Source organism: Schistocerca cancellata, chromosome 9 (genome assembly GCF_023864275.1).
Source record: "Schistocerca cancellata isolate TAMUIC-IGC-003103 chromosome 9, iqSchCanc2.1, whole genome shotgun sequence".
NCBI classification, from domain to species: domain Eukaryota; kingdom Metazoa; phylum Arthropoda; class Insecta; order Orthoptera; family Acrididae; genus Schistocerca; species Schistocerca cancellata.
Genome location: NC_064634.1, coordinates 14,286,751 through 14,308,284, shown reverse-complemented (window position 1 = coordinate 14,308,284; position 21,534 = coordinate 14,286,751). Strand labels below are relative to the sequence as shown.

Below are 21,534 nucleotides of genomic sequence, written 5' to 3'. Positions count from 1 at the left end.
TACTTCACGACAATCGGATTATTCATTCAACTGTCAATTTTTTTTGTTTTCTCTTTTTCTTGGAGTGCTTCACAATTAGGCAAGGTGGATTATTTATTGTATTTATAACTTTTTCAAACGTGAATTTGAGAGCAGGTCTCTTGTTGTTGTTGTTGTTGTTGTTGTTGTGGTCTTCAGTCCTGAGACTGGTTTGATGCAGCTCTCCATGCTACTCTATCCTGTGCAAGCTTCATCTCCCAGTACCTACTGCAACCTACATCCTTCTCAATCTGTTTAGTGTATTCATCTCTTGGTCTCCCTCTACGATTTTTACCCTCAACGCTGCCCTCCAATACTAAATTGGTGATCCCTTGATGCCTCAGAACATGTCCTACCAACCGATCCCTTCTTCTAGTCAAGTTGTGCCACAAACTCCTCTTCTCCCCAATTCTATTCAATACCTCCTCATTAGTTATGTGATCTACCCGTCTAATATTCAGCATTCTTCTGTAGCACCACATTTCGAAAGCTTCTATTCTCTTCTTGTCCAAACTATTTATCGTCCGTGTTTCACTTTCATACGTGGCTTCACTCCATACAAATACTTTCAGAAACGATTTCCTGACACTTCAATCTATACTCAATGTTACGAAATTTTTCTTCTTCAGAAACGCTTTCCTTGCCATTGCCAGTCTACATTTTATATCCTCTCTACTTCGACCATCATCAGTTATTTTGCTCCCCAAATAGCAAAACTCCTTTACTACTTTAAGTGTCTCATTTCCTAATCTAATTCCCTCAGCATCACCAGAGTTAACTCGACTACTACTGACATTTGAAAACACAAGAACGGACTCCAGAATCATGTGGTGTCGCCAAGAGAACTGCGAAGAGAATTGTAAACGAAAGTGTCAGAGCTGTAGGAACTGTAGAACAGTTGGTTTCGTGTCGCCTGACAAAAATCGTAATCTCAAAGCAACCTGTAACACAAATGGTTGGTTTTAACAACGATGTTTTAAAGTGCTCCATTAGAATTATGAAGGCCCAAAATCATAAAAACGTGGTACAGTTATGCAGGCTTCAATGTTTAAGAACTTCGTCAATGTAAAGAATTTTAAAAGACGGGGTGGGAACTGTGCATGCGCCACAGCGCAGAGCGGGCAAAGTCCACGGCAACATTTGAAGTCCACGCTGCCGAACTGCGTTGCTGCGGACAACAGCCAGGTTCGTTTGTCTACGGCACATTGTATTATAAGTTCAAATCTATCAGAGGAAGAAAAAATATTAAAACCAGTTTCGATCAGTCGTCAGGAGAGAAATATTGATTCACGTCTGACGACGTTGCCCCCACTGCTCCACAGATTTACTCTGCGTGACGTCGGGAGGCGAGAACAGCTGGCACAGCTCTGTGGAGGCGTGAAGTACGTTTTTTGTCAAAATGACAATTGTCTAGCGAAAAGGTCATTAAATCTGTTTCCAGTAATTACCATTTATTGCAATTTGAATTGCATTATAAATAAAAATTTAATACACAACAAAATTAACTTCAAGCAAAACCCGAAATCATCATATTTGCTTGACAAATGCTTCAACTCAACATAATTTTTCAAAATGTGTACTGTGTACTGTGCGCGTGCGCGTTAAAAAAGAATTGGTGGTAGGAAAGACTAATGTGAAAGACTGTTGTAAAAATGGTCCGTAAGTCGCCATATTTTTCGCTCTTAACCAGCATTATCAGCGTTAAGTAACAAGCTCGATATTACAGTGAGAGACCGCATTTATAATATTGAACAAGCAAACAATTAATCATCATCTGCTAATAACTCGAGGAAATACTGACCGGTAACATCGAAAACCGTCGATATCTCGAGAAGTAACAGTTACTGTCCTTTTAGGGTCTTAGTTCGTGCCTTGAAAATGACAGATTTACATGCGGAATTATCGGACTTCTGACCAATTTATCCAGCTGCATTCTCGCGAGTTAATACAGCGTACAACATGGTGGGAGAAGCTTAACTTCTCCTTGGGTAATGTGTTGAACAGCCGCGCGAGGTAGCCGTGCGGTCCGAGTCGTCTTGTCACGGTTCGTGCGGCTCCCCCCGTCGGAGGTTCGAGTCCTCTCTCGGGCATGGGTGTGTGTGTGTGTGTGTTGTCCTTAGCGTAAGTTAGTTTAACTAGTGTGTAAACCTAGGGACCGATGACCTCAGCAGTTTGGTCCCATAGTCCTTACCACCGATTTCCATTTTGTGTTGAACATTACAGCCTCCATAATATAAAGGATTCAATGTCCTAATGAAAAAGGTTAGGAAGTTCTTTTTATTATGTATGCAACAGATACGTTGGCAAACATATTTTTTAAACCACGAGTCTTTAAAACTAAGACATATTATTACTTTATTCCCAAGTCCACATCGTAATACCATCGCCACATGTATTTGAGTGTTTCCGAAGATTGTGATTGTAAATCTACAATGACAGGTTAATCGAAATTTTTTTTAATAAAGACTTGTAATCGAGACTAGACAAATGAAAAAACCGTTTATTCAGAGTTGAAATACGGGTACAATTTTACAATTTTTTCCGATCCTTACTTCCTTGCACATACATCTCGCGGATTGATCACGACGGAAAAAATCAGATAAATTAAAGCTCAAACGGAGGCTTGTGAATCATTCGCGAATGGGACGCCAAAGCGCGGAAATCGCAGTGGAACTGTCTGCCCCTCGCAGATACGAGGCTTCTGCAGAATCGATACCGATGTCTGTTATATCTGAAAAATGTCGAGAAGCTTGTTTCATAACGGAAGCTGTAGACAACGCTAGGACAGCGGTGAGCTTCAGCGCCTGTCTTCGTGCTGCTTGCGTACACTTGTTTACCACGGGAAACGCATCAGTCGCCGAGGGAAACTGGACAGACACAAAAACAGGGTCCGCTCCAAAGGCCGTTAACGAGCACCGCTACTGGGGGGGGGGGGGGGGGGGGGGGGGCAGGAGCGCCCGTCTTACTTCCACCCCGTCCCGTCCGCCGCACACTGCCCAGCCGCCAGGCAGTGACGTAGCTCCGCCAGCAGACTTCCCCTTGCCCTAAGGCGAGTACCGTAAATGTCTCCAGTAGTTTTAAGAAAAACACCCCCGCTCGCAGGAATCACACGACCGTTACCTGTAGTCAGTGCCTGTATAGAGCAAACGAGACAACCTATCGAACACGTAGCGTGAAAATGTGTACGCTTCCAAAAACAGACATGCGAGCAGTCTCAACCCGGACATGCTGACTCAGAATTGCTGTCGCTTCTCTGCATCACTTAAACTCAGTGGTGGCGTGTTTCCCTCACAGACATCACCAATTCAGGTGGCCACGACTGTGAATTTATGTACCGACTGCAACGTTTCCTGACGGACGAGACATTAAAATCCATCCGCTTCATTACTGATCTCGTCCTAACAGGACCACTATTATATCATGACATGTTCATAGTGAACATCGACATTTTCACATCAATTTTTTCTCGTGCTCTCAAGCATTTGCTACCAAATCTATAGGTTCCAGACTCGCGTTTGGATCGGACCTCGCTGTACTCTTAACATTTCGAAGAACTCATTGCTCGGAGCAATTTTAACTATAAGATCGTATGTTCTATTCTCATTTAACAACGTTTCTAATCTCTTTTTATATAAAAATGTCATCTGGTCACAACTAACAACTGTTCTCAAAGGCGACTACCTGAATCCTAAAAAATTTTGAGAACACTCAATAAAATGGCAAGGTATTCGTGATACAACTTTAAGCGGAGAATTGTCTTCAACAACAACAGTACAAGCATACGGCCCGAAAAATCTTCAAACATAACATCTTTATCAAATGCATTAGTACCAGATGGTTATAATTAAAGCGCAGGCGCTCACGGTGGTAGGGTGTGGGCTGTAATTATTGTACGACAGCGGAACTTGGCAGATATGCTAATGCGTTATTGCAGAATCGATTAACACTGGAAAAATACTATTTCCAATTTTGCAGTTCTGGCCACCAGTTGCAAATCTGGCGCTGTACAGCGTCTCGTCAACGTGTCCGTTGCTCATGTTGAACAAATTGTATAAGCGGCGGTTCATAATGAAATCAACATGGCCCCTTCCTCACTTGTTTGACCTTTTATGCTCACGCCTCGTTCCTAATCCATTACATATGGAAAAATTTCTATACTGTTCCTTGCATTCACAGCGACAGATTTGCGCCTGGTGGCCACAATTGGCATTAATTTTTTTCCCAGTGTAAATCGATTCAGTATTGATCCATTAGACTATCTACCAAGTTTCACTGCCGCAAGGTAATTACATTCCACACTCGACCTATGTGAGTAGCTGCTCTTTAATTGCAAGTAGCCTGTACATTAAAAGCTGCACTTATGACTGTTTTAACAGGAAGGCCGCATCAACACGGCCCATGCCGGTTTTTCACTGCTTATCACCTCTACAAAAATTCATCCTAGCTTCTAGGCAGTTCTCAGTACATCTGAACGACCAACGTGCCTTCATTCACGTAACTGCAGTGGTTTGACGCATATTTTTTTTAAGCATCTTCTTTTATGCTTTCCGCAGTTCCTTAGCTGTTTCTATAATATTATTTATATTCTCTTAGAGAGGGGATCTGCCTATGCAACTAAATAAGAGGCTGTTTGTTTTTATGCCATACGCGTTTCGCTTTTTTTATTTGCAAAGCACACTCACTCATTGGTCTTTAATACATGTTTTATGTATATAATAAACGTGTTTTCAGCTACACTACAGTATTACTTTTTTTTAGTGAGGTTAGGTTAAAGTGTTGTTCGGTTCTGCTTACATTCTTTTTTTTGGGGAGGGGGTGGGGGGGGTCTTGTTCTCACCTGTGTCGCCATGGAATTCTAGGAGCATATTTCACCTAAAACGTGTGTTGGAAGTTTGTGTGAACTTTGAAACTGTTTGTAGTGTTGTCAACTGTCGCTGTCCTTTTCGGTCGTCTTTTGTTTGCGTTGCGTTGTCTATATGTATTTATTTCGGTGTCCACTGGTTTGTTTTGTAGGCGCGTGTGCCATTGTGTGTGGTGCGGAATGCTCTGTGGAACGAGGGGATATGAGTGGAAGGAATGAAATGGGACTGAAATGGAGCGAGCAGGTGCAGTCGATTGTAGGGAAAGCGAATGGTAGACTCCGGTTGAGTGAAAATGTTCGGGTTCACAAGAGGTCGGATTAATGGAAACATTGCAGCAATTCAGAGGCGTGCTGCTAGAATCTTTACCGGCAGGTTCGATCAACCCGCAAGTATTACGGAGATGGGAATCCCTGGATGGAGAGTGTCTTTCTTTACGCGGAACGATTCTGCAGATGCCGACGTACATTACGCGTAAGAATAGCAAGATAAATGAGGGCTCTTACGGAAGCATACGGACAGTCGTTTTACCGTCACTCCCTTTGCGAGCAGAAGGACCCCCAAAGTGGTTTATAACACACGGATGTAGGTGTAGACGTAGATATCTGTTTTGCTGTTTGCTGTTCTCCGGAGACATAGGTTTCACATTTACGACAAGCTTTGTTGAAGTTGTGGTTCCACACAATCGGCATGATTATGGCTGAAATACTACAATGTTTCCGGAGAGCCAACACTGATAGGGCGCGCTGTGGATGTTACGGAGATACATGATTATTTGCTTCTTTAAAAAAGTAACAATAGTTCTTTTAAAACGTTAAACATAAATAAAAGGGGCAACAAGCTGTATCAAAGAAGTCTTACCACTGGTTTTGAATTTTTGAGAATTGACTAACGTTCATTGCTCTCAGATACCTGTACAATTGATGAGATTCCATGAGTAATTCCCACCAGTACTCAGTCTCGCTAACACTGTAGAGATGCCAGTAAGCAGTGTCCGACAATGTATACGAATTTTTGGACATGACATCCGTTCAATGGTTGGCGTGTCTCCTGCCGAACGCCCGAAAACACCCCGTGAAAGGGCAGTTTCCTGAGATTGCCATTGTGTGGTGCACACAGATCAGCTTCAGTGGGGTACGCAAATCAAAGAATCGTTCTCTGGTGTCATATTCAAATCTTACCAACAACAACAAAAAAAAGAAACCTTCACGCAGGATTGGGGTTGTCGCTGTTGCTCTATATGACGCGTTCATAAGGACTGGTGTACCGCTCGTATCCACGTTACACGGCGAAGGAGAAGTGGTGGTACAGGACACTAATCGGCACGAACCAAAGACGAGTGTCGCACCTCGAGCGGCTCCAAATCCGACAGCGACTACTGGTCTCAGTGCAGGTCCATCTCAAACTGTTTCCGAGAGACACTGCGAAGCGAATTGCATACAATGAGCATTTGGAGTGAGGTACTTCGTCAAAGGTAATCAGTCACTGTATCATACAAAGCTGTACGTCTCCAACGGGCCAGACAATACAGAATAAGCATAGGAGGTGACTGGAAGCATGTAGCGTGTTCAGAAGACTCCTGATTTTGCTTCTGTCCAAATGATGCAAGACGTCGAATGCACCGACAGGTTCTTCTGTGATATTATGGGAGTGTTTTCGTACCACGATTTGGCCGTACTCATTCATGTTACCGAGATCATGAAACAGAATGTTAGTTTCAGCATTCGTGGGAACTAAGTGTTTCCTTTTCTTTTACACATTCATGATGAGTGTCTTGTGAAGACTGGGCTGGACGAAAACGTTCCCGGTTTGAAAAACATTCAGGAATCCCATCGCATCTCGACTGGCCCGCTAAATCACTCTCTCTTAATTCGACATAAAAGGTGCGGTGTGGGACTGTTCGAAATAACGAGTTAAACGTGGTGTCCAACATTTGGGAGCTCTGTGTACTCCCGTCCCTGATCAGCGGCTCCCGCTGGATGAGCCACACCTGAAGAAACTTAGGGCTTTACATCCTCGCCGAAGTAAAATAAGCGAAAAATATACCTGTTCAAAAAAGCCGATAAAAATTCACTTGACGCCTTCCTGAGAGACAATCTCCACTCATTCCAAATTAATAATGTAAGTGCAGACCAGATGTGGCTTAAATTCAAAGAAATAGTATCGGCAGCAATTGAGAGATGTATACAAAATAAATTAACAAACGACGGAGCTCATCCTCCTAGGTACACAGAACGGGTTAGAACACTGTTGCAGAAACAACGAAATAAACATGCCAAATTTGAACAGACGCAAAATCCCCAAGATTGGCGATCCTTTACAGAAGCTCGAAACTTAGCACGGAGTTCAATGCGAAACGCCTATAACAGTTTCCACTACGAAACTTTGACCCGAAACCTGGCACAAAATCCAAAGAGATTCTGGTCGTATGTGAAATATGTTAGCGGCAAGAAACAATAATGCCTTCTCTGCGCGATAGCAATGGAAATAATATCGAAGACAGTGCTGCCAAAGCAGAGTTACTAAACACAGTCTTCCGAAATGCCTTCAAAAAAGAAGACGAAGTAAATATTCCAGAATTCGAATCGAGAACAGCTGCCAACATGAGTAACGTAAAAGCAAAGATCTTCGGAATAGTGAAGCATCATAAACGAAGTCTTCTGGTCCAAACTGTATACCAATTAGGTTCCTTTCGGAGTATGCTGATGCGTTAGCTCCATACTTCATCATATACAACCGTTCGCTCGACAAAAGATCCGCACCGAAAGACTGGAAAGTTGCACAGGTCACACCAATATTCAAGAAACGTGGTAGGAGTAATCCACTAAATTACAGGCCCATATCGTTAAGGTCGATATGCAGCAGGATTTTAAAACATTATGAATTACCTCGAAGGAAACGGTCTATTGACACACAGTCAACATGGGTTTAGAAAACATCGTTCCTGTGAAACACAACTAGCTCTTTATTCACATGAAACGCTGAGTGCTATTGACAAGGGATTTCAGATCGATTCCGTATTTCTGAATTTCCGGAAGGCTTTTGACATTGTACCACACAAGCGGCTCGTAGAGAAATTGCGTCCTTATGAAGTATTGTCTCAGTTATGTGGCTGGATCTGTGATTTCCTGTCAGAGAGGTCACAGTTCGTTGTAATTGACGGAAAGTCATCGAGTAAAACAGAAGTGATTTCTGGCTTTCCCCAAGATAGTGTTATAGGCCCTTTGCTGTTCCTTATCTACACAAAGGATTTGGGAGACAATCTGAACAGCCGTCCTCTGTTGTTTTCAGATGACGCTGTCGTTTATCGACTAATAAAGTCATCAGAAGATCAAAACAAACTGCAAAACGATTTAGAAAAAATATCTGAATGGTGCGAAATGTGGCAGTTGACCCTGAATAACGAAAAGTGTGAGGTCATCCACATGAGTGCTAAAAGGAACTCAAACTTCGGTTACACGAAAAATCAGTCTAATCTACAAGCCGTAAATTCAACTAAATACCTAGGAATTACAATTACGAACAATCTAAATTGGAAGGAACACATAGAAAATGTTGTGGGGAAGGCTAACGAAAGACTGCGTTTTACTGGCAGGACACTTAAAAAATGTAACAGATCTGCTAAGGACACTGCCTAAACTATGCTTATCCGTCCTCTTTTAGAATACTGCTGCGCGGTGTGGGGTCCTTACCAGATAGGATTGACGGAGTACATCGAATAAGTTCAAAGAAAGGCAGCACGTTTTGTATTATCGCGAAATATGAGAGAGAGTGTCACAGAAATGATACAGGATCTGGACTGGAAATTATTAAAAGAAAGGCGTTTTTCGTTGCGACGGAATCTTCTCATGAAATTCCAATCACCAACTGTCTCCTCCGAATGCGAAAATATTTTGTTGACACGAACAACGATCACCAAGATAAAATAAGGAAAATCAGAGCTCATACGGAAAGATATAGGTGTTCATTCTCCCCGCGCGCTATAAGATACTGGAATAACAGAATTGTGAAGGTGATTCGATGAACCCTGTGCCAGGCACTTAATTGTGATTTGCAGAGTATCCATGTAGATGCAGATGTAGAAGATCATTAACAAGAGCAGAGACGGAGTTACACGGTATCCGTGTAACTTCACCTGCGGATGATTAATCTGTTGTGCTTATTAACTATGTTGGAAAATCTTAGGTGGAAAAAGACAAAGAAAAAATTGAGTCAGAATTAGAGGTCTGCACTGGTAGGCTAATGATAGTGCGACTGAACGCGGTAATTGGAAAATCCGGTTCTGAGTTCCAGCCAGGCACACATTTTGATTGGACGCGATATATTTTATAGAAATAGCTCAGGGCCCGTTACTTCGCTCGCATAGAGCGTACGGTCTGCACAGACCTTTTTATTTTTCTTTAATGGTGTTTTTATGGTGTTCACAAATTGCAGTATCTTGTAAGCTATTGTTAATCCTGCGTTTTGATTTCTTGTTGAGATATTTCCTTAGAAAGTTTCATCAGCTAGCATGTTTATTTCTTATCAAGAAATGGAATACCGATTATCATGCAGTTAGTTATCTCTGATGTTTTAATATAATGAAATGTTTTCTTAAATCTTTTACCCTGTACTTCACTCCCTTAGGGGGGTTGAATATCCAAAAACACTGAAACAAGTTTTTTTTATTTACAACAGTAGTAAAATACCAATTTTCATAGACGTAGTTAGAAAATGCTTTAGTCGGCCTTTCATAATGCTTTTTTTCCGAACAAATTGCCGATCTATAATAATCCCTTAGTGGTTGAATTTCTGAAAATGCTGATACGCGTCTTATTATTTCTACCTAAAAAAAAAGCAATTTTGTAGTTCTACCTTCAAAATTCCCTTAACATCGACATATTGTCAAATAGGTTTTTGGCTCCTATTTCACCCCCTTACGAGTGAAATATAGGACAATCCGTTCTTAAATGAAGCCTACGGTATAAGATCAACAGCCTCCACAAATTTAAAAGTCTCTATCCTTAGCGGCTTGAGCTTGGCGACAACTACTCAGTCAGTGCATTGTCCTTTATATAGAGAGACTTAAAGGTTGTGAGTAATCATATTTTCAGATACACGCTGCCTGACAAAAAAAAGTGAAGCGCCCATAAAGCGTGGTAAAACGGCCATGTAACTTTGTACACGTGCACACAACATCGGTGGATACGTAAACGATTAGAGTTGCAATCCTCTCTGACACGTGGAGCGGCCAGCAGAGGGCACTCATCTTTTCCGTGTTTAATGTCGTTCGCGGATAGATAGGTCATTTAAGGGACGTGAACAGTGTCAGACGTTGAGAACTGCTGTGAAGGACTCGAAGATGCCGCGTACTCTTGTTGGACAGCGCTGTCGGCACCTGAGGCAGTTTGAAAGCGGTCTCACTGTGAACCTCCTCAATGTGGCCGAATCTTGCAATACCCAGATTTGTACGGCTTCTCGATGTCACAGTGGTCCGATGTTGGGCTGCGTTGGAACGTGGAAAGAGGCCCACTCGTGGCCAAAGGTCTGGTCGACCACGCCCGACAACCCCGAGGGACGACCACCGGGAATACCACGGCGCCTTGACATCCGCGAAGAAGTAGCGGGCTCCGTGCAGCGTTCCGTCTCATCCCGCACCACTGCTCGTGGACTGGCAGCAGCCGGGCTACAGAATTACCGCCCCACATGCAGGCCGCTGTCAACACCGCAAGGTGAACGGCTTTGTCCGGAGTGCTGACCTGCACGGCCTGCTGACGAATGGCGTCACACTGTGTGTCCGGCGACGAACCGCGGTTCTGCCGGTAACTCGGATGACCCTGCTACAGTGACCTGGGCAGAGGCGCAGCGCTGTTACTCCTGGCATAATGCTCTGGGGAGACAGCTGGTATGACTTCAGGTCACGCCTGGCCGTGATTGAGGGAGCTCCGATAGCACGACAGGAGGTCACGGGCATCCTGTGTCCCTGTGTAGTGATGGGGAGCTCGTGAATGAGTCGTTCAAATGAACGCTTCACTCCTGTGAAGTGTGAACTAACCATTCAATTTCAATGAACTGGTACTTCAAACTCTTCACAGATAGCACACTCCACACTTTTTTCTAGTTCACTCACTCTCTTCCCCTCTCCCTCTCCCACGACACTCCTCCTCCCACCACTTCACTCCTCCCTGTCCTGCCTGTCGACGAATCACGCGGTGTTAGTGGGGAACGATAGGTTTAGGACGGGTGGAGGAGGTGAGGGGTGAGCAGAAGGCAGCGTCAGCTGCTACCTGCAGTGCTGACATCATTAACCGTGACTATTTGTGCAGTTAAACTTCGCGTCTACGGGTAGCCTACCGTTGGCAGCGCTTGAAGACAAATGAATATTAAAGATAGAAACGAAGTGGCTATCTGTGTGAGCACGCACAGCAAACATGAAAATAAAAGGTTTGTTAATAACACTGAAAGAGGGATTTTACCTGAAATCGTACCAGTGACTACAGGTGACAGCTTACGTTTTGAATCTAGTGGGTTATTATTGTCAACAAAAATAAAATCTACAGGAAAACTTCTGAATAATTACTTAACGTATGTATATAGACTGTCACAGTGTTAAACACTCATTCTATTTTGGATTAAATTTTAAAAGGAACATAAAAATGGACTGCATTTCGTTGGTAGCCCTATCTTTCAGTTCATGAATACAACAAATAATGTTTCATTTGGCTGATAAAGACTTTTCTGGGCGCTTCATGAGAAAATATCGAGCAAGATTAAATGTAGTACCTTCTTTATATGTGACAGCCTTCTCTGTTTATCTTTCCTTTGTCCCCCTTTTTTTTTCTTTATTGTCATTTTGAAACCTGTATACAGGCAGGCCTGCAGCAGCATACTACGCCGCTCTTTGGCCGCAGAGAAACAGAAATGAAGACAATTAGACAAAAAATATGGTGGACATATAAACGGAGACAAACACTTTAAAATACGAGGTGCCGTTCACGGGCGTAAAGTCCAAGATAAAATTATTCAGACACTTGGACACAGATAGAAACGCCCTTTGTCCCCTTCGACCATGCTGTATTTAAGATAACTCAGACGCTGTAAGAGCGTAAAACGTTGCGTGCACGTTACTCCATAGTTCCGCCATCTGTTGGTAAAATTGTGAAGTATTACGAAGCTTTATTGTACGAGCGAGGCGAAGCGAGCGTAGCAGCGGCTGAGCGGCGAACTGGGCAACTTCGCTAGGCTTCCGTACTTCACGAATGAACTACTTCATTTGAACGCTTCACGGCAAAGAGTGAAATGAATGAAGTAGTTCACGGGAATGAACGAGTTCGACCCACCTCTATCCCTGTGTGTTACCCTTCAGGCCACCGTATCGTCGGGCCATTGTTGAACAGGACAATGGAAAAATGGAAATGATCGTATGGCATTGTTGGCCGGGAGTCCCCATTCGGGGATGTTCGGCCGCCGTATTGTAAGTCCTTTTTAGGTGACGCCACGCCGGCGACCTGCGATTCAATGATGACGAAAATGATGATGCACACACAAGACCCGGTCCCATGCCGGGAATCGAACCCGGGCCCCGTGCGTGGTAGGCGGTAACGCTACCGCTACGCCACGGAGCTGCACAACAGGACAATGTTTGACGACAAATAGTACGTCTCTCTATGAAATGTGTCGTGTGGCAGCTCGGATGTCAGTTCCATCTCCAGGATATCGAGAACCAGTTACAACACTTGTGAGACAGCGTGCCTCGGGAGATTGTAGAACGGCTTCACGATACCCTCTCTCCGACCCAGTCAGCGCGTCGAGGCCAGAGATGATGCGACAACGTACTCGAGAGTGCGTTCATACTGCCAAGTTGTTCGTAAATTTGACTTTTTTTTTGTAATCACTGAATTAACATCAAGTGCGCTTTCAAACCGTGAAATTTCATTTCGTTTCCTCCTCTCCTTCTGGGAGTTTCACTTTTTATCAGGCGGTTTAGTAATATTTCACCATTTTCAAAACTACGGAAGCGAAACATCATCATCATCATCATCATCATCATCATCATTTAAGACTGATTATGCCTTTCAGCGTTCAGTCTGGAGCATAGCCCCCTTATACAGTTCCTCCACGATTCCCTATTCAGTGCTAACATTGGTGCCTCTTCTGATGTTAAACCTGTTACTTCAAAATCATTCGTAACCGAATCCAGGTACCTTCTCCTCGGTCTGCCCCGACTCCTCCTACCCTCTACTGCTGAATCCATGAGTCTCTTGGGTAACCTTGCTTCTCCCATGCGTGTAACATGACCCCACCATCTAAGCCTGTTCGCCCTGACTGCTACATCTATAGAGTTCATTCCAAGTTTTTCTTTGATTTCCTCATTGTGGACACCCTCCTGCCATTGTTCCCATCTACTAGTACCTGCAATCATCCTAGCTACTTTCACATCCGCAACCTCAACCTTGTTGATAAGGTAACCTGAATCCACCCAGCTTTCGATCCCATACAACAAAGTTGGTCGAAAGATTGAACGGTGCACAGATAACTTAGTCTTGGTACTGACTTCCTTCTTGCAGAAGAGAGTAGATCGTAGCTGAGCGCTCACTGCATTAGCTTTGCTACACCTCGCTTCCAGTTCTTTCACTATGTTGCCATCCTGTGAGAATATGCATCCTAAGTACTTGAAACCGTCCACCTCTTCTAACTTTGTTCCTCCTATTTGGCACTCAATCCGTTTATATTTCTTTCCCATTGACATTACTTTCGTTTTGGAGATGCTAATCTTCATACCATAGTCCTTACATTTCTGCTCTAGCTCTGAAATATTACTTTGCAAACTTTCAATCGAATCTGCCATCACAACTAAGTCATCCGCATATGCAAGACTGCTTATTTTGTGTTCAGATACCTTAATCTCACCCAGCCAGTCTATTGTTTTCAACATATGATCCATAAATAATATTAACAACAGTGGAGACAGGTTGCAGCCTTTTCTTACCCCTGAAACTACTCTGAACCGTGAACTCAGTTTACCGTCAACTCTAACTGCTGCCTGACTATCCATGTAAAAACCTTTAATTGCTTGCAAAAGTTTGCCTCCTATTCCATAATCTTGTAGAACAGACAATAACTTCCTCCTAGGAACCCGGTCATATGCCTTTTCTAGATCTGTAAAGCATAGATACAATTCCCTTTTCCACTCATAACACTTCTCCATTATTTGCCGGAAGCTAAAGGTCTGGTCCTGACAACCTCTAAGAGGCCTAAACCCACACTGATTTTCATCCAATTGGTCCTCAACTAATACTCGCTCTTTCCTTTCAACAATACCTGAGAAGATTTTACCCACAACGCTGATTAAAGAGATACCTCTGTAGTTGTTACAATCTTTTCTGTTTCCATGTTTAGAGATTGGTGTGATTACTGCTTTTGTCCAGTCGGATGGAAGCGAAACAGAAGTTAATGTTCACTGGTGAAGATGAAAGTTGTTGTGAAGTATCCGCACTGTGCCTCAGGTACGGCCGGCCCGACGTGGAACTGCTGTACGCCTCGGGGTCGCTCAACTCGGACGGCGGCGGCGCCCTGCGGAAGGGCTTCGGCATCAGCGACGAGTTCTACGAGCGCATGTACCGCTCCGTCGACAACAGGGACGCCTGGACCATCTGGCCGCTGCTCATGCACCCGCGCAGCCGAGGACGGGTGCGTACACGGCGCGCGGCGCGAGACCAGCCGAGTCGTGTCGTGTCGTGGCACTGTAGCGTCACTCTCCTGTTTTGGAGGCACTTCATTTTTGGATACACCTCTGTACACGAAAGCCTACGTGAAGTTTCCTTTGTACTTACACCATGCTGCGACCAAGGTGACGAACAGGGAACATATTGCACTACAAAAGAGAAAACTTCGGAATCTACACCACACCACTTTACTCAATTGTAACACTGTCAGTTCTCGATTGCCGAAACTGTTCTTTGGATTAAGAAAGCAGCGTAAAATTAGTTTGTGACCCTTCCCAACGGCTTCTTTTAGACGCACAGTATGACACAATCACCTGTTCGTCTTACCAATTACTCCCCAGTTCAGTTTAGTTATGTCACGTTCCGTAGATCATTTTCACGATTATTTTATCGATATGATCCGGAACAAGTCAGATTAGAAGACATATATACACACACATGAATAGTGCTAACACTAATATTACTGAAATTTTTGTACACATGCAACTACATTCAGAGGTACAATTTTTTTTTGCCAGTTCTGAATTATTTTTATCACTTTTGAAACAGAAACTCGTCCATAGAACAGAAGGAGTCGTCCAAAAGAAATGATTTTAAACTAGATTTAAAACTTTATCTGGTACCTGCCATGCACTTTATGTTGGACAAATGATCAAAGACAAACTGCCTGTTGGTTTCTGTCTCGGGTTCTTCGGCCGCCGTTCATCTAATGATTTTCCTGACGTTTCGCCAGCAGGAGTGGCTGGCATTGTCAAAGCTTCACCTTCCACTGCCGGTGGTGGAGCCGAGCTCGCGGCCGCAGATTATATGTACCTGGCCCGCCAACGTCCGAGGGCTTCTCCGCGGTCATTTCCGGTGCGGTTCTCCTCTTGCTACCTGCGACGGTCGTTCGCTGCAGTACGGGAAGCCAGGATCCGTTTACCTTAAGGCTTTCCTCTTTCTTGTTCAAACTGTTCCCCTGTTTTTGTATTTCTACAGCTTCTCTGAACAAGCGCGTGTGGTAGTGCTTTTCTACAGCCAGAACTTACAATTTTGTAAATGATCAAAGATTTTTGTTGCGTGATAAAGTACTCCTTTTTCAGCAACTGGCAGCTTCAATAACGGGTAGGAAAGGTCATTTTTTCCTCCAGTGTTCTACGCATGAACATCACTGTTCTTCGCGAATTGATATGGATTATTTATAACGAATTTCATTAGCGAATATATATACTCTGATGGTGCAGTTAAAATACCTAGCTCCTCGAAAAGGTGCCTACATGACGTACTTGCGTGAACACCACTAATTATTCTCACTACTCTTTTGTGCATTCAATGCTGCATGTCTAACTGGCGAGTTACCCCAGAAAACTATTCCATAAGACATTATTGAGTCGAAATATGCGAAGTACGTTAGCAGGCTGATCTGTTTATTATCAAGACTAGCGATTATAGGAAGAGGGGAAGAAACTGAACTTAATTGTTTGAGAAGCTCAGTATAATGCTTCTTCCAGTTCAAGTTGTCATCAATGTGAACACCCAAAAATTTGGAGAAATCTACCCTGTTATCTGACCCCTGATCATATGCTACATCAATTGTCGGTATGACTCCATTCCGTGCACAGAATTGGATATGGTGAGTTTTTTTGCAAAATTAAGGGACAGTCCATTTTCTGAGAACCACTTAAACTGGACACAGTGAGACGCACCTCTCTTGTGTCTTCGGAACTTCAGTGGCGTCGCGCGACATCACACAGCCGGCCGGGACCAGAATCCACGCACTCGTGGCGATGTAACGCTCCGCCGATTAATCGGAGAACCTGGATGACTTCTTCACACTGCTGCACAGGTAGTACCAGTCTAAATAAGGGTCGCCAGCTACAGTTTGATCCACGAGACAGGCGACAGAAACGGCATCCCTCCAATCTCTACTGCAACGCTACCAAATCCGACAATTACGCGATAAAAGCCAGCAAAGAGAAGATGCTTTAACGCATTTGAGAAGCGCCCTAACAGCCATGTCGGCAGAAGATATTAAAAGAAACACAACCAGCCACTGCATCACATCGGTGATTGAAACAGTTTACCTGCACTGAATACTATTACTCCAAATCAGCTAACTGCCTCATTCCGGGTTAGGCACACTGCAGCCACGCGATAATTTTCGGGCGCAGTCTTATAAAAATAAACGAGCCGTGTGACAATATTACAAATTACTGAGTCGCCAAACGACCTCTGATGAACTTGAAAATTACCACCTACCTTTAGGTTACCCAACTTCATCGGAAGCGAGAGGTTTTTCTGCAAATAAATCTTGTCAATCCCGGTAATTTCCTTGACAGCTTCAAAAGTTAAACAGTTTTTTGGGGTTTGCATTACCATCACGGCGCAGAACTGATGTAGTGATTGTCTATTGCCGCGAGACAATTATGGGCCAACACTGTAAGTCTTGAAATAAAATTATTTTCAAGATTTTGCTTCTATTGTAGGTCTTTGCTTGTAGCATAAGAGTCACCGAGGAAGGCGAAGTAGAATTTTTACGTCCAAATCAAAGTGATAAAACTTAAACATATTGTGAGCACACGAAAGTAGGAGCCTTGAATCTGCTTTGAATTTAGCGCCTCTCATCCGACTGCTTGATGCCATTAGTTTCTGCAGGATCCCAAATTATTCTTCTTCTTCTCTTCTTCTTGTTCTTCGCACTGTAGCAACATCTACTATCTTCTATAACCGACCAATATAAACTATTTTGGCCTCCCCTTTATACTTTTATCGTGTCCAGCACTGAAAAATTTTTTATTCCTTGTTGATTCAATATATTATCCCTCCCGTCCCCTCAGTATGGAGGTTCTTCTCTGCAATTGTTTTTTGTACATTTCTCGTTCATTTTCTCTGTACATGGTTCGCGTATCTACCCATCTTATGTTTGAAATATATTCTGACCACTAAGGAGGAACAGGAGAATTCAGTATTCTTCGCGGACCTGGAATGCTGACAAGTGTTATCAGCACCAAAACAGGGAGATGGGGTGGGAAGGAGAGAGAAAGAAAGAAGGGAACGTCAGAAAGCAGTTACGAGAACTGTGATGCGTCTGTAGACGGAGCGTGAGCAGTCGCGAAATTCTGTAAGCTAAGTTCCTCTGCGAGTCGAGAAATTTTAAATCTACCGTACGTACGTCTCGTGATGACAACGGATCTGGAGTGCTCAGTGACCAACAGCACGGTCATCAGCGCCCTTGCTGGGTGGCAGCGTGCAGACGTCTTGGGAGTGTGTTTGTCTGCCCCAGTTGCTTACCAGGTGTGTGAAACCGGAATTCGGTTGCAATAATTACAAATCTGTTGTTTGAAACTAATAAACAATATTTTATTCAAAATAATCTCCATTGCTATTTATACATTTCACCCACCTCTCCTTCAGGCTATGAATGCCACGAAAAAAAAAGTTCTTTTGGAGCGAAGCGAACCAGTCAGGGAGCCATTTTCGTACATTTTCATACGAATTGAAGCTTTGTTCAACGAAAGCGTGTCCCAGTGACGCGAATAGATGATACTCTGAGTGAGCCAAGTCTGGAGAATAATCCGAATGCCCTACTATTTGCCAACTGAACGCCTCGATCGTTTCCCTGACCCGTACTGCTGTGTGTGATGGGGCGTTATCAAGGAGCAATACGACTGTGTGGGTGGTTTGCCCGGATTCACGCACGATTTACGACGCTTAGGATTCTCAAAACATAACCATTTCTCATCACCTTTCACTATTCGATGGAAAAATGACTTTCCTTTGTATCTGGCGAGCAGCATTTCGCAAGTGGTCTTCCGATTTGCTTGCCGTCTTTTATTCAGTTCATGCAGAACCCATTTTCCCACTTTCTGTACCTTTCCCATAGCTTTCAACCGAAGAGAGACGGCCTTCTGCGTCACATTCAGTTGCTCCGCGAGTTCCTGTCGAGTTGGAGTATCATCTTCATCCAACAAGGCCTGCAATTCGTTCTCTTTCAACTTTTTCGGTGGTTTTCCGCGCTCGTCGTTTTTCACGTCAAAGTCACCACTTTTGAATTTTTTGAACCACTCCAAACACAGTTTTCCCACGAGCATGTTCACCGAAAGCTTCGACAAGCATTCGATGCGATTCTGCAGCAGTTTTCATCAAATGATAATAGAAAACCAATGCTATCTGCAGATCTTAGTCCGTAGGCACAAAACTTGACATGTTTACGGGTTTGCATCAGATACCGGTGTACGGAACTCGGGTCGCTGTGTGCTGACAGGAGGCAGGTGGCGCTGCAGACGCGCTCTCACGGGCCCTGCACTGACGGCCAACACCGTCTATAGCGAAATTCCGGTTTCATACTTCTACACCTGGTATAATGTATTAAAACCCATACACCAATTGTGAAAATCACCTTTATGATACACTAAACCATGGCATATAAGGTCGACGAATAACAATTCTGAACTGCTCGGTCGACCTATGCACCCCCAAGGTCTTAGAGCACGTTTACTCATTACTTTAGGGGTGAGGGCAGACATTTCACAGAATTTTGAAACTCTTGTTACGCTGGAGTCGGCGTCGGTGAGGATGTTGGGCAGGGCGCTAGTGAAACAGAGTTGCCGTTATGTCATCATATAAGACTAAATACATCTCGCGTAATGATTACTAGAATAGAAGTAAAGAATTTGGGCGAATATAGTGCAGTAGCGACAACCTTGTTACCCACATAGTACTGCCCTATGTTACAGGAATAGGACCGAGGCTTGTGGAGTACGGTTATTACGAGATCGAGAGTTTTGTGGCGGCATCCATAAAATTATCTCAGTATTGCAGCAGGGCCTCGACGCGCTCCTACACAGATGGAGCGCTGGACGTGACCAGCGGAACAAACACTGGTAGCAGTTACTTCTGTACAATATCTGGGAGTATGCGTGCGGAACGATTTGAAGTGGAATGATCATATAAAATTAATTGTTGGTAAGGCGGGTACCAGGTTGAGATTCATTGGGAGAGTCCTTAGAAAATGTATTCCATCAACAAAGGAGGTGGCTTACGAAACACTAGTTCGACCTATACTTGAGTATTGCTCATCAGTGTGGGATCCGTACCAGATCGGGTTGGCGGAGGAGATAGAGAAGATCCAAAGAAGAGCGGCGCGTTTCGTCACAGGGTTATTTGGTAACCGTGATAGCGTTACGGAGATGTTTAGCAAACTCAAGTGGCGGACTCTGCAAGAGAGGCGCTCTGCATCGCGGTGTAGCTTGCTGTCCAGGTTTCGAGAGGGTGCGTTTCTGGATGAGGTATCGAATATATTGCTTCCCCCTAGTTATACCTCCCGAGGAGATCACGAATGTAAAATTAGAGAGATTCGAGCGCGCACGGAGGCTTTCCGGCAGTCGTCGTTCCCACGAACCATACGCGTCTGGAACAGGAAAGGGAGGTAATGAGAGTGGCACGTGAAGTGCCCTCCGCAACACACCGATGGGTGGCTTGCGGAGTGTAAATGTAGATGTAGATGTAGGACGGTGTTGTGACGTGCACGCGTGCCGGCAGGTGCGGCTGCGCACGGCGAACCCGCTGCACTGGCCGCTGTTCGAGGCGAACTTCTTCTCGGACGAGCGCGACCTGCGCGTGCTGGTGGCGGGCATCAGGGAGGCGCTGCGCATCGCCGGCCGGCCGCCGCTGCAGAGGTTCGCGTCGCGGCTGCACGCCACGCCCGTGCCCGGCTGCGAGCACCTCAAGGGCGCCGGCGGGGGCGAGGACCCGGACGAGTACTGGGAGTGCGCGGCGCGCCGGCTCTCGGGCACGCTGCACCACCAGTCGGGCACCTGCAAGATGGGGCCCGCCAGCGACGCCGCCGCCGTCGTCGACGCGCGCCTGCGCGTGCGCGGCGTCGCGGCGCTGCGCGTCGCCGACGCCTCCGTCATGCCGACGGTGCCCACGGCGCACACCAACGCGCCCACCTACATGATCGGCGAGAAGGCCGCCGACATGATCAAGCAGGACTGGGGCGCCGTCCCGGCCCCGGAGACCACGTCTGCCCAGCCGGTGGCGGCGGCCGGGGCCCGGCAGCCCTAGGCGACCCGCCTCCCGTACTACACCCGCCAGCACGCCGTCTTTGTTACTCTCGGCACTTCAGAAATACAGCACGAGATAGCCGCGAAGAGAGACCGAAACTGCATTAAAGGCCGACACTCATACTGGTGACTGACGACAGGCGACACAGAATTCGATATTTTTATGTAAGGAATCATTGACTCGCAAGTCGCCGAAGTGGCGTCAACTAAAAAAAGGACTTGCAATACGGCGGCCGAACTTCCCCGCTTGGGGCCTCCCGAACAACAATGCCATACGATCATTTCATTTCATTTCAATGTCAAAAATTAATATGTAGCTTCATTATCAAATGTAAGCGCTAGCCGCACAAAGTGTAAATATGTACACGATCTGTTTCGCCCCCTAGGTGTCCGGTTCATAATGTAGAAACATGCAAGTGCCTCAAGCACTGACAGCTCTTCATTGGTCGGAAAGGTACAAGTACTATTTCGGCAGTTTAATACGACTCACTTATATCCCTCAGCATGAAGGATACTCGCATTTGTGCATCTTAAGGCCGAACACAAAAAAATACTCTCTTAAAACAATGAAAACAGGCTTATATGTTTTTTTATTAATAAAGGAAATGCATTTCCTCTATTGTGTCCGTGATCATTGTGAATATTTTGTAACTGTAAAACTGTCTAGATCGCTTATTAAAAATTTCTTAATTACGACTTTTCTGCTACTGCCATCATCAGATATCTTCAATTAAGATGAAAGGAAAATGAAGGAAGGCAAACGTTTGTTATTCAACACCAAGCTAAGGAAAGATAATATAGGATCAAAAATACTTTTGAAGGTACTCACCAGAAAGCTGAAAAAACTGAAAAAATAAGGTTCTGCGTCAGTACTGAAAATTATACCTAATCGGGGCGACAACTTGCAAC

At 44.6% G+C, this 21,534-nt stretch overlaps 1 protein-coding gene across 1 annotated transcript in view; it reads left to right on the top strand.

Moving 5' to 3' along the window:
• LOC126100701 (glucose dehydrogenase [FAD, quinone]-like) overlaps positions 1 to 20,758 on the top strand; it is an 84,915-nt gene extending 64,157 nt beyond the window's left edge. The window contains exons 8-9 of the mRNA XM_049911317.1: positions 14,363 to 14,546; positions 20,102 to 20,758. Coding sequence (XP_049767274.1) covers positions 14,363 to 14,546; positions 20,102 to 20,626 — 709 coding nt within the window. The 3' untranslated portion in view covers positions 20,627 to 20,758. The remainder of the gene's footprint in view (positions 1 to 14,362; positions 14,547 to 20,101) is intronic.
• The last annotated feature ends 776 nt before the right edge of the window (positions 20,759 to 21,534 follow it).